At 41.3% G+C, this 12,473-nt stretch overlaps 1 protein-coding gene across 1 annotated transcript in view; it reads right to left on the reverse strand.

Annotated features, from left to right (window-relative positions):
• Positions 1–6,646, reverse strand: part of man1a2 (mannosidase alpha class 1A member 2) — a 130,954-nt gene extending 124,308 nt beyond the window's left edge. The window contains exon 1 of the mRNA XM_022741006.1: positions 6,304–6,646. Coding sequence (XP_022596727.1) covers positions 6,304–6,617 — 314 coding nt within the window. The 5' untranslated portion in view covers positions 6,618–6,646. The remainder of the gene's footprint in view (positions 1–6,303) is intronic.
• Positions 6,647–12,473: the final 5,827 nt, after the last annotated feature.

Consider the following 12,473-nt stretch of genomic DNA (forward strand, 5'->3'; position numbering starts at 1 on the left):
ATAATTTACCAGCTCAGGGGGAATATATATTTCTTTTATAGCCCGCCCAATGAACAACACCGTACAAATGTAGGTATGGAGGTGGTTTGCACAGTTAAATGCAGCCTAGCAGCTTTTACTTCTGCTGTGAGTCAAGGCAGCGGTATCGTGTTTTTAATCTATTTTTTGGCAGGGACGGGGAAACAACAGGTGCAAAGAAAAACCTGCAGCTGAACCTCAGATGCTTGTGAAAGTGCGGCTATGGTTAGAATTTTTAAAAGTAATCGTGGTGATGGGAGAAAAAGCTAAAACTGCAGTGATGTTATCCTTTAAAGCCGCGTTTTAGTTCCAGAGAAATCCAACCTCAAGCCCGATACATACAACCTGGCTTTAGACATAAAACTGTAAACAGTTCAACAATTTTGATGGATGCGTGAAAAGCCCATTTAATGTAGGTGACTCCTTCATTTCCTCTGAACAACAGATGCTGATATTAAATGGCTCTGCCCCTGTTGAATCCACAAACCAGAATGGATGGGTTTCATGCCCCCTCTGCGCCGACTGCAGCGCCTTGGTATTCTTTCCAGGTTGAGCTAGTTTGACAGTGTGTGTGTGTGTGTGTGTGTGTGTGTGTGTGTGAGATGGGGTGATCTGCACGCACAAGCTGGTGCTCCTTTATTAGCACTGAGGTTCTTACACATTGAGAAATACACACACTAGACACAAACACCAACCTAGATTTACCTTGTGGCTGACAGGCGAATGAAGCGTGAAGACACAGAAATAATATCTAAGATCACACTAAATATGATAAATAAGTGCACTTTGATGTTGGCCCCCGTTTTAAATACGACCTGAGGGAAGGGGGACTGTGCTGATGATTTATGGCCATATCAGGGCGCAAAGGCAAAGCTCTGGCCCTGCAACTCTAACAATAACTGGCAAGGCAATAAGTGGTGCAACCAGGTTACTTGCGGTCACAGCACTAAACTCCATTATGAGAAGGATGCTGTGTGAAAAGGTTGAGTTTGTGCATTTTCCTCTACCTCTGGCTGTGTTTGAACATTACATGACTCACTTGACGAATACTTGTCAGCACAGTAAACAAACACGAAAACCAACAAACGCGGGTTAACGCAGCAGGAAACTGAACCCTGAAGCCTGACAGTACGGGTATGAGTGGTACAGAAGTAGATTTTGTTCAGCACCACTTTATGTGTCAGCAGCACGGATGCACAGACACCGCAGGAGCGCATTCATACGATGGTCGTCAGCAACAGCTCCACTTGATGATGCTGCTCACTCTCTAAAAATGTTTAATGCCAAAGTGCCATCAGCTTTTATTTTGAAAAACCTATTAACAGTCTTCTCCAGTATCAAATGTCAAGCCGCTTAAAGTCATTTCTCAAATTGGTCATCTAATAGCACGCAGGCTGGGCTTCTTCCTGGCCATCAGCCAGGTGTTGGGTGCCATGTGGGCGGAACCCAAATGTAAAGAGAGTGACACGTTTGTACGAGCGTTTTTTTTGGTGGAGTAACTTAAAGATTCAGGGGAGAGGCAGATGGGAATACTCTTCACTGATCTCAAACCCTGCAGACGCACAAGTCTCCTTCAGTTTCTTATTAGTTTTCTAAAAGCATTTCATGACAAAAGACAGGAAGGAGCAGAGTTTGTGACTATTACATCTTGAATGAGCAAGTCATACTCATGCGGACGGCCAGGCAAGTTCACAGAGCCACAGGTAGATGATCTGTTATTTACTGGACCATGAGGCAAAAAAATTATTCAGAAAACAGGATATTAAAGTATTGACTTCAGCAATCCCTAAACTGCAGGAGGCTGCTTTTTTCTCCCATCAGCTGTGAAGATGATGCAGAATCCTAACACACTTCCTCGGTGCTGTACCAAATCCCTGGCCTACAAATGAAGCTGCACAGCAGAGAAAATCTTCATGACAATAAAACTGCAGATTTTCCTGCGATGGCGAGAGAATTAAAGTGGGGAAAAAGCGTCACCCCAACAAAACCATTAAATATGCATCTTCCTCTAGATTAGGCAGCACTAACTGATATTACTAAAACACACAAGCATACAGCTAAATATTGGTTAATTTCGGTGGCAGATGGCGAGCCTGTCAAACCTACTGGGCACTTTGGCAAGAACCCAGCATGAATGCTCATGTTGTAATTTCCAAACCTGGACAGAAACACACAATTCAGAAATCTCCACTTGGCTGCTGTAAGTCTAAATACACATGCCCCTATTGCCACATGTGATTCAGATTGTCAGACCAGCTGCACTGTAGAGCTGTTCTGCAGCTAAGGATTATTTTCATTATCAACCTGACAATTACTTTTTCAATCAACGGTTTAGTCTATTAAATGTCATCACAGTTTCTCACATCATAAGGGGACATCTACAAAACAGCTTTGTCAACAAGCAGTTTAAAATGCAAGGATGTTCAGTTTACAGTGATTAAAAGAGAGAAAAGCAGTAAACCATCTCAGTGGAGTAGTGATACGTCTGATCAGTTAATAAGAGGTGGGTTTTTTCCTGCCCCCTTCCATATTGCTGCTGTGGCCACTTACGGCTCTTCTGCTGCTGAAAAGTCACAGCCTCTGTCAGCACGTCCACTTGCCCCCCTCTCTCACATGAAGTGCACTGCTCCTGGCTACTCCTATATTGTTTGAGTCAGACCAAAACAAAAAACCAAGGCAGGACCATTAATGGCCTCGCAGTATGTTGAGGTTGACAGAGCGTAACACCCGAGCGATTCGCAGCGATCCACACATCCGTCCAAAGGCGTCCCCCTTTTTCCATTCACCTTGCAAACAATCGACTGCAGGATCCTGGCTCTCCATCCATATAACAATCACTAATCTCTCTATACACATTGATAACACCATACTAATCTAATAACAGTCTCACAAACAAAAAACATATACTATACTATATATCTGTAACTCTGACTGATCACCAATACTTATTTTCAAATCAGAGGTTGCATTACTGCAAAATCCCTCCAGTGTTGACGTGTTGCATTCAGGTGTTACATATTATTCTTACTGTCTACAGATAGCTTTAGCTGGGATTAATGAGGTTTCTCCTGTTGTCACCACAAAAGGAGAAGACTGGAGACAAAATAAGACCAGCCTGTAGTAATAATCTCTGCACAGAAGATCACTTTCCAGTGCTCATTCTAGCAGACCTCCTCCTGTGCAAACATACTCATTTGGCAGTAATATTTCAGTAGAAAATTGTTCCCAATAAGGATGGCTGGCATGAGGGTCTGGGCTTTTTTTTCTACAAACCAAATGACATAAAACTTCACTGTATTGGACTGGCAACCTCAGCAGTGGACGTCACATCTTAAAACCTCCCCCAGAGGAACTGAAACTATCTGTGCAGCTGGATGGCACAAGAAGCAAGTGGGAAAATATATTTGTTTTGTCTAAAGTGTGCCTGCCAGAGTTCGTCAGCCCCATAAGTGTCCAGTAAAACCAGTCTTAACCCATAACCCATCTGCTGCATCGTGTTAAATGACTACTATAGAGGAGAAAAACTTCCAAATGACCACCTTCAGACAAAGCCATAAAGTCAAGCAGACGAGAAGCACAACGTGACGGAGGGAAAGATTTTAAAATGCCAACAGTCAGAGAAAATGTTTTCTTGGTTGTAAACTTGACTTCGAGAAGCTTGACAGGAGAGAGGGCAAGTATGAGACAGAATGACTGATTGTCTATTTGAGCTGTAAGAAGAAACTGTCCTATAATCATTGATATACTCTATATTCTGAAATTACAATAATATAAATAATAAAAAGAAATCAGGACGTGATAAGTAAAGTGAAGCTCTACCAGAGCCACTGGATCCTTGTGACTTACAATTTTTCCAAAAACAAACATCCATAGCACAAAATCATAAAGCTACAAAATAGTTCAATACAGTGAAACAGCGAGTCATTTACCCATATATTTTCAGGCATTTTGAATAATGGTCAACATCTCAATAATTCACTTGAACAGCTGGATTAATCCATGGCAAATCGAATAATAATCTTTTTTCTTTCTCAAAAGCTTTTATAAGACTGATAAGAGGCTGAACTTGAGAACAGAGCCCCGGTTCTCTGGGGGTTTCTGTGGCCAAATACAGGTGGTGAAATCATTAGGAGTCTGCCTCTGTTCCTGAGGGGTCTCTTCAAATGCTAGCACACCTCATTTTCCAGGGCCTGTTGGGACCCTGGTACTCTGGAGCACACAGTGATGATTTTCAGATCAGCTGAGGCAGCAACAAAACAAAAAGCAACTGGAACACATTTATATAAGCTGCTATAAGCAGACAAAAAAAAAAAAAAAAGTATATCACATCACATGAATGTTTATGTGAGGTTAAAAGCACCGGGAGCATGCTTGTGACTTTACATTTGCATAAAACTAATTTCAAGAGATCTCTAAAGTATTATTCTCCCTCTTCAAAAACTTAAGTTGTCATCACAGGGACATCTGAGTGGCTTCTTCTTTTATCTCACTTTAACAAGCCCCTTTGGTCCAGAGTTACATTCAATGAAACATGTACCGGTATATTTTGTATATTTTATTTCACTCTAACTATTTTAATAAAGCTATATTTATTTATTCATTTTTAATATTAAAGGCTCAATTCAATAACACCCATGTCTTCCAAGGATGCAAGCTTCGGCTGCAATCTGCAAATACACAGGAAGTAGATCACAAAGCTGAAAATTGCCAATAAAATGAGTCAGATTCTGCTTATTTAATATTGAGAGGAAAAGATCAAGAGAAAAAAAACAAAACTCAGCACCCAAAAGGGCCCAAAAAAAATTCAGCCAAGTCACGTTTTGCTCTTCTGTGTCACCGGACAATAATAATTGCGTTATTTCAAGCAGGCTGCATCCAAAGCTCTGGGAGGCTTTCAGGATGGAAAAATGAAAAAAAAAAAAAGCACCACAAGGGACGAGGAGGCAACACTCAATGGTCCCCACTGTGAAACTGTTTGAGAAATTGCTTTTAACACCTTGCCCAGCACTCAGTAAAACTAATGACCTCCCTGGCCAGCATGGAGGAGACCTTTCCTATTAAATTATCCTTTCCACCTCCTGTTTGGCATTTTGTGCATTTTATTTCAGCCATAAGTCTTTGGTTGCCCCTCAAAATAATACACAGTTCATGCATGTATGAGTCAAGCTAAAAAAAAAAAAAACCTGATGCTGCTTATGTAATTATAAGTTAAATAACTATACTATTTTTGAATCCCTCAGTGTGTAGGTAGTGCACGGCTTAAAAATAAACAGAGGCTCTGAAAACCCTCCAAGCCAAGACATCCAAAGTGCAATTAATCACAATATGTAAAAAACGCATTTTTACTTATGTGCTAAGTAATGTTGTTCAACAGTTCAATTTGACAGATCAGAGATAAACAATCTCAATTAAATTAAACAAACACTTAGGGAGTTTGGGTTAACATTTTGATAGAGCATCATAAAATTAAAAATATGCAGATTTTAAAGTACAAAATAGGTTTCCATAACTGATTTGCTGCCTTACAGTAAGTTATTAAAAATGTATTAAATGTCAATGAGGTAGACTTCCCTTTAAAGTATGTGGGGTCAGTTAGAAATAATATTTGGTAAGAGGTCATGAAACTCATCGAGCACAGTGGATTCCAAATAGCACGAGACACTTAGAGGAGCCAAATATGCATTTGATTTAGGAAGGAACAAAAAGAGCAGACGATGGCTGGCTACCGGCCAAAGAGCCTGGACAAACTAAATGACAAATGTAAAAGCTGCAGCCAAATTTCACCAGTATTTGGCTCGCAGAGGGCAGTCATTTCCGAGCCTGTTTAAGCAGTCACTAAAGCTTTTCAAACAGCCAGCGTGTTCTAGCTCATCAAGTTCAACCGTGTCTGTCCGTGGGATGGTGCATCAACACTGGGGCCAAGGTGATAAAAATTTCTGTCGTACAAGAACTTAAACAATTACACCCAGCGGAGACACAAGGGCAAGCGTATTCAGGAGAGCCCCAGCTGCACCAGAAGATGAAGGAAAAAAAAAAGAGAACACCTGCGCTGACGTGTACCTAAAGGCTCAGAAGAACATGTCTCACTCTACAAACTCTGCCCCACCCCTGGGTGTCACAACAGACTGCTGAAGAAGTGGAGAGTTGCACCTGCCTTCATGGCCTCAAGCAAACATTCGTCTGTGATGGTAGGAACCAAAAATAAACCTGGTCATTTCTAACAATTAACAAACCTTGTTGCAAAGGTTTCTTCTCTGTATATTTATTATCAAATAAGTGACTTACCTATGTCTGTGCTCGTCATGTCCTCCCTGTCCATGTATGACCACCTGTCCAGAGGCATGCTTCCCCTCTTTGGGCGAGTCAATATGAGGGATGAGCACATCCTCCAAGCCCAGGTCAAAGCGCTTGTGCTTGGAATTGTCCGGGAGGAAGAAGAAGGCCCCAAAACATAAGGTGATGAAGGCACTGAGAATAAGGAGGAGGATGAACTTCTCGGAGAGCCTCAACGTAGCTCTGTGGTGCGGGAAGGAGGAGGCGCCCGGTGAAAGAGTGGGTATCCTGCGGCCCGACAGCGGCAGGAGAGCCGGTGTCGTCATGTTTTGACTGATGAAATTTAAAACTTAGCTCAGGGTAGGGGTCGGGGGGCAGGGTGGGGTGGGGTTTACAAGTGCCACAGGAGTTGTTGCAGCGGCATGCACCAGCTGGTTGACTTTATTATCTCATCCCTGCATTGGTAAGTCCAGAAACCAAAAAGGGCTGAGGTCCCTCAGTGAAGGAGTGACTGGTCAGCAGCAGAATGGTCATGACGATTCTGAAAGAAGAGACATCAGAGATAAAGAGTTAGCATTGAATTCAAAGTTGACGAGTTACCAATATTTCATTAAGATCTATTTACATTGTAGTTACCAGAGACTCGCCACCATTTAATACAAATACAAATACAGATCTTTTCCTCCCTTCATTTTAATCACCCTACATCCACACAGGCAGCACACAGAGCTGCTACCCTTTATAGTCTTTCCTTTAGTTGTCATCTCTCCACCTTAGCAGCACGTCCCTTGTAACCACTAGTATCATCTCGCCAAGCACTCTGACAAGCTTCTATAGAGCCAATTACGATCACACATACACGCTGACAACTCAAGAAGCCGGGGTGTCATATATCAAGTGATAACTGAAATATTAGAGCAAAACAAAACAATCCCCTCGCATGCTATGGTGAATTAAGCAACATGTCATCTCATAAATAAATACCTCACAATCTCTCCCAGTCACACACACACACACACACACACACAAAAAAAACACTTAATCCTTTGACCTAGAGAAACAAATGACAAACATATTTTCCAGAGGCTTAAGGTATCACGAGGCTGTGCAATATCGAAGACCAAACCATCACCAAACAACTGCCCTCTGTGCATACTCTGCCATCTCTGCCAGCACTAACACTGCAGGACGAAGCCAGCTTTCTGTGTTTGTTTCCTACGAGTGCCACATAGCTTGCAGGTATACATATCGGGATTAAATGATCTCAGAAATGACGGAGATGAAGAGCAAGCTCAGCCTACGTACAAAACACCCTCCTGCCATCGGAGTCGACCGGAATGACAATTCACAGTTGTGTGGAAACCTTTGGCAAGAGGGGCAGGACATGCAAGCTAAGTACGCTGCATCACTGTATGACATCTGAACTTGGAGCCCTTCAAGCAAATACCCATGTGGCTGTACTTCACTAGCCCGTAATCGCATATGTAGAAAGACATGGAGCAAATGTTTGGTACCACTCAGCAGCTGCTCCAAGTGCTTCTGCGAAGGATGGATGGAAATAAAAACGAGTAGCCCCTTTAAAGACTAGCCGGAAAAAAAACGGTCGTAATAACGACTGTATTCACGTATTAAATGTCTGAGATGATGTGTTTTAGTCAGTAGTTTTCCATCGGGTCTGTGTGTAGCTACGATGTCTCGGCGTCTCTACGCTGAATACCAAGTTCATTCTCTGGCAGTGCCAGTCTGTGTGAGCTGATTAGCCGATACAAAATGCTAGCTAACAAGCAAATGAGAGGCTAACTTATCCGGCTAACGATGGCTAGCAGGGGAAAAAAAACGAGCAACGGTAAATAAACAGCCAGGCAGCAGTCAGGAAGAGACGTGGATTTAAGAAAAATATTCCGACATACATGTTTGGGCTCGCTGACATTTTAGCTATCCCTTGATAAAGACTGAGCTGAGAAACCTGCAGCCTGCTGAGGTGCTAGCTATTAGGCTAGGTTGCTAACGCTAGCTAGCTGGTTATGAAGTGACAGAGGCGGTCTCTTGTGTGGACGCCGCTCTGCTGCTGCTGCTGCTGCTGCTGCTGCTGCTGCATCACCACCTTTCTCATTTGCACGGTGAAAATCGATGCCAGTCAAGATTCCCGGTCCGCCGTTTGGAAGAAGCCGCTGTAGCAGGTGTCCTCATGTCCACGAATGTTAACACCGCCGTACCCTGCTCCGGCTGAACCGTCCGCCGTCAGTTCAGAGCCACATAGCGTTACAGCTCCGAGGACGCTGAGAGGATGTTGATGACTGGCCGCTGTGTTGGACTGCAGCGACGGACTGACTGAACTGCTGCTGCTCGGTGATCCAGCATCAACTACTCAGCCTGCCGACTTAGGGACCGTCTGACAATTTCGTTTGGCAGAATTATAATGTGTAATATAACATATAAGTGTGGTGTGGGAACAACTGTAATAATCAGTGATAGCAATTTGTAATGCCTTAATGCAGCGGTACAATGCAAAATTTCCAGTTTTAGAAAACCAAATATGCCAAAATTTTACTTAAGTGAATATACTTAAATATTTTTTCACCACTGATCATTTCAATAAATTTGCTTACAAATAAAAAATACACAAGTATTAACAAGAAAATGCACTTTAAGTATCAAAAGTAAAAGCACCAATTATAGTATTACAGTGTGTATGTATACAATATTATATCAACAATTTTGATAATTATTACATTTTCAAGTAAAAATCCCAAATATTTGATGATTCTAACTAGATTTATGTTTTATTTTATTTTATTTAAGACAAAATAGTGCCCCCTGTAGCTCTAGAAGTGCACCCCACTGACACATTAGGTTTTGTTGAAGATATTATGCATGACAGGAGAATGGACCAGGGTCCATCCAGTTACACTGTGGGGGAATAAAACATGGCTATAGCCTACAATTTTACTGTCATAAATAATTTGGAAATGATGTTTTGGAAAAGAGGGTGTCTGATGTCTTGAGATCAGATGGGGTCCAAAGCGAGATGGATGATCATCATCAAGGTGTGTGTCAACCCCAAAAATGATGCACACCGCCCTCCATACTTTCACTTACAAATATTTGACTTGTATTGACATCATCCGTGCCCTTGGAAGACAAAATCCTTCTGCCAGGAGTTTTTAACATTCAATCACTGGTGTTTTAGATATTGTGTATGATATATAGCACATCTGAGCAGACAAACAGAAAAGACCAGATTCATAATCTTAACCATTTCATCCTGGAGGGCCACAATTTGGATCATGTGTGGGGAGGGACCGTGGGGGCCCAGTGTCAGATTTCATTAATGAGGCTCACATTTAGCTCTCACAACCCTGCAAATATCTGCAACTTTTTATTTGCACAGATTTTCTGTAAACTGCAAATCACTCAGTTGTAAAGAGCAAAACTGGACAGCATAAAATGTCAAGGTCTTTGTTTCCATCATTAGGCTAATAAGTGTCTCTCAGCACTTACGAACTTAAAGAGATTTTATGGCCCAACAAAGAACAAAATGTCTTCTGGTTCTTTCCTCAATATTCTGAACTCAAAGATCAACTTCATTGTGCAGACACTAAACTGTTAAAGATGTTGCTATTAAACATTAGAGAACTGAGAGCAGGATTGCTATTATATTACTGTAAAATCTACTCAAAGCTGTCGTTTTCTATAATGATGAAAGAGTAGCAGTTTATTACTGTTTATTTACACTTTTTTCACAGGGGGTATATTTGCAGATTTTGACTGTAAACTGCAGTACATATATAATACTTGCTATTATAAGCTATTGATTAATGACCTGCTAGCAAAAAGGACTACAGTGATTAATTTTTTCATAAACTAAATCCTTGGCAGTGTTGCTATAAAACTCTATGTTTTAGTACACTGAATAAACATGGTGTTTGAAATTGCAACTTAAAATGTTGAGGCAAATAATACGGCTTCAGAGTGTCTTTTCAAAACATGTTTCTCTTTATTAAACTTGTGAAAAACTGTGAAAAGCTTTTGTTGAAAAAAAAAAAAAAGCCTGTGTTACAAGCTGGAGGTGTGGAATTGGAAAAATGTATGCAATTACCAGGCAGGGAGGCTCTAATGAAAAGATGCTATCAAGTTGCATTGTGGGAAATGTAGGCTCAAGTGTTTTAAATCCCTACTAGTGCAATACTAAATCATTGTAGTAGTAAATTCTAATATTTCGGAATTCAATAAGTATAGGTACATGTCCAAGTCAAAACTGTGTCCGGTCATCTTTTTACGTAAAGAGACAGTTTTTTAAATAGAGCCTCAATAAATAATGTTCAGTGCAAAAAGGACAATCTCACTGTTAAAGTCAAGATACACAGAGAGTGAGGACTTCACCACTGAAGACTGAACCAACCAGCAGACACTGGCAAACCCTTAAACAAAAAAAAACAACAACACTCAGACAACTGACCGGGATGAGAAACATCAGAGAGAGAAATTCAGTTGATGTTTTACAGCAGCACGCTGCTCTATCGACTACACTGCCTGGATCTGTACATCATACATGGTCACCACACAAAACTGAATAACCCTATCAGATGTGCTCTCCTTTATCAAATGCAGGATGAGCTGTGTTGCCAGGAAGGACACAGTTTATCATATTAGTCCCCTGGCGTATGCCGAGAACTTTCCTTCCTTTTTTTAACCATGACAACGAGTGCTCTGTGTTTTTTTGTTTTTTTTCATCAGAGAGGCAACGCTGAATATGAGACAGGTGTCACTTTGCTTTCAGGAGCGTTTCTTCCACTCTCAGAGCAGTTTTCCCTTCGCCCTGGCCAAGAACACTCTCCCAGCCAAGAGCTCGCTCGGCTTTCTCCGCAAGTGAAGGGTGTAATTTGTTAGAAACCTCAGCGATGACACTTCTCCTGCTGCTGAATAGCTGGCTTTCCTGTGGTGTGACTTGGGGGAGGGCCACAAACCTGGTTGAACCAGAAACCGTTAAAGACTTGCCACAGACAAAGGTGACCATGATTTGTTCCACAGTCTTTTCGCTTCGGTAGAACAGAAGGAGAATACAAGGCAACCACATAAATATAAAAGCCACCATTTCAACATAAGTACATATTATTCAGAAACGGATGATTGAAAACATAGAGGGTGTGAAGGCCTTGAGCGGCAGTAAGTGGATGTGCAGAAGTACTGCTGTATCTCCGCAGTGACAGCCTTTGAATAGTTTTCAAAGGGAATACTTCTTTGATAAAAATTTTTAAAAAAGTCATTCTCGTGAAACCTTTTCACAGTGAGGTCTGTGGAGAGTCCAGAGAAAGATGGGACACTGTTTCTGGAAAGAGACGTTGCTGTTGAATCTTCAGTAGCAAGCCACACTAGTAGTGCACCTCTGGTATTGGCTCAACATGTGTTGCGTGGAGTCATGGATGGATGAATCTTATCGACTTTTTTCTCTTGCCACCATGAGGTCGACTTTTTTAGTTTTTAGTTTTTAGTTAAATGTCTTGACAACTATTGGATGGATCGCCATCACATTTCATACAGGTCCCCGTGGTTTCCTGAGCATCATTCATAAAAAGTGATCCCTGGCTTTCTAGCACCATCATCAGGTCAAATTTATACTATATACTAGATACCAGATACTATACTATCATATCCTAAACACCTGCAAATCTAATGACATCCCCATCAGCCTTTGCTCTGCTTTGCGTTTAGTGCTAATTAGCTAATGTTAACAAGTTCACTAAGACGGTGAACATGGTTCCTGCAGAGTATCATCAGCATATTAACATTGTCTTTGTGAGCATGTTAGCATGCAGACTTTAGCATTTAGCTCAAAGCACCATTGTGTCTCTGTTAGCGTGCTGTAGACTGTTTTTTTAATGCTTTAGGGATCATGAAGAGCATTTCTTTCATTTACTCAAATTCTTATTTACTCGTTTATTTTTTGTAATTTGTGTTAAGTTAATCAATTACATATTTACTAGTGCAGAGCTACATTCATCTTATGATAGCCTGTATATTTCCTTCTCTATCAATCAATCTCAGCAAATGAGACTACAGCTCATTGAAATACTCGGAGCCGCTCACTTCTCCAGCAGAGCTCTGCGTTTGAAAAGCAGGATTGTATTTCTTCTCCTTTTCTCTTTCACTGTGCCTGCTCCATATTGAAGTAGAGCTTAGCA

This window comes from Seriola dumerili, unplaced genomic scaffold (genome assembly GCF_002260705.1).
Source record: "Seriola dumerili isolate Sdu_G_001 unplaced genomic scaffold, Sdu_1.0 BDQW01000052.1, whole genome shotgun sequence".
NCBI classification, from domain to species: domain Eukaryota; kingdom Metazoa; phylum Chordata; class Actinopteri; order Carangiformes; family Carangidae; genus Seriola; species Seriola dumerili.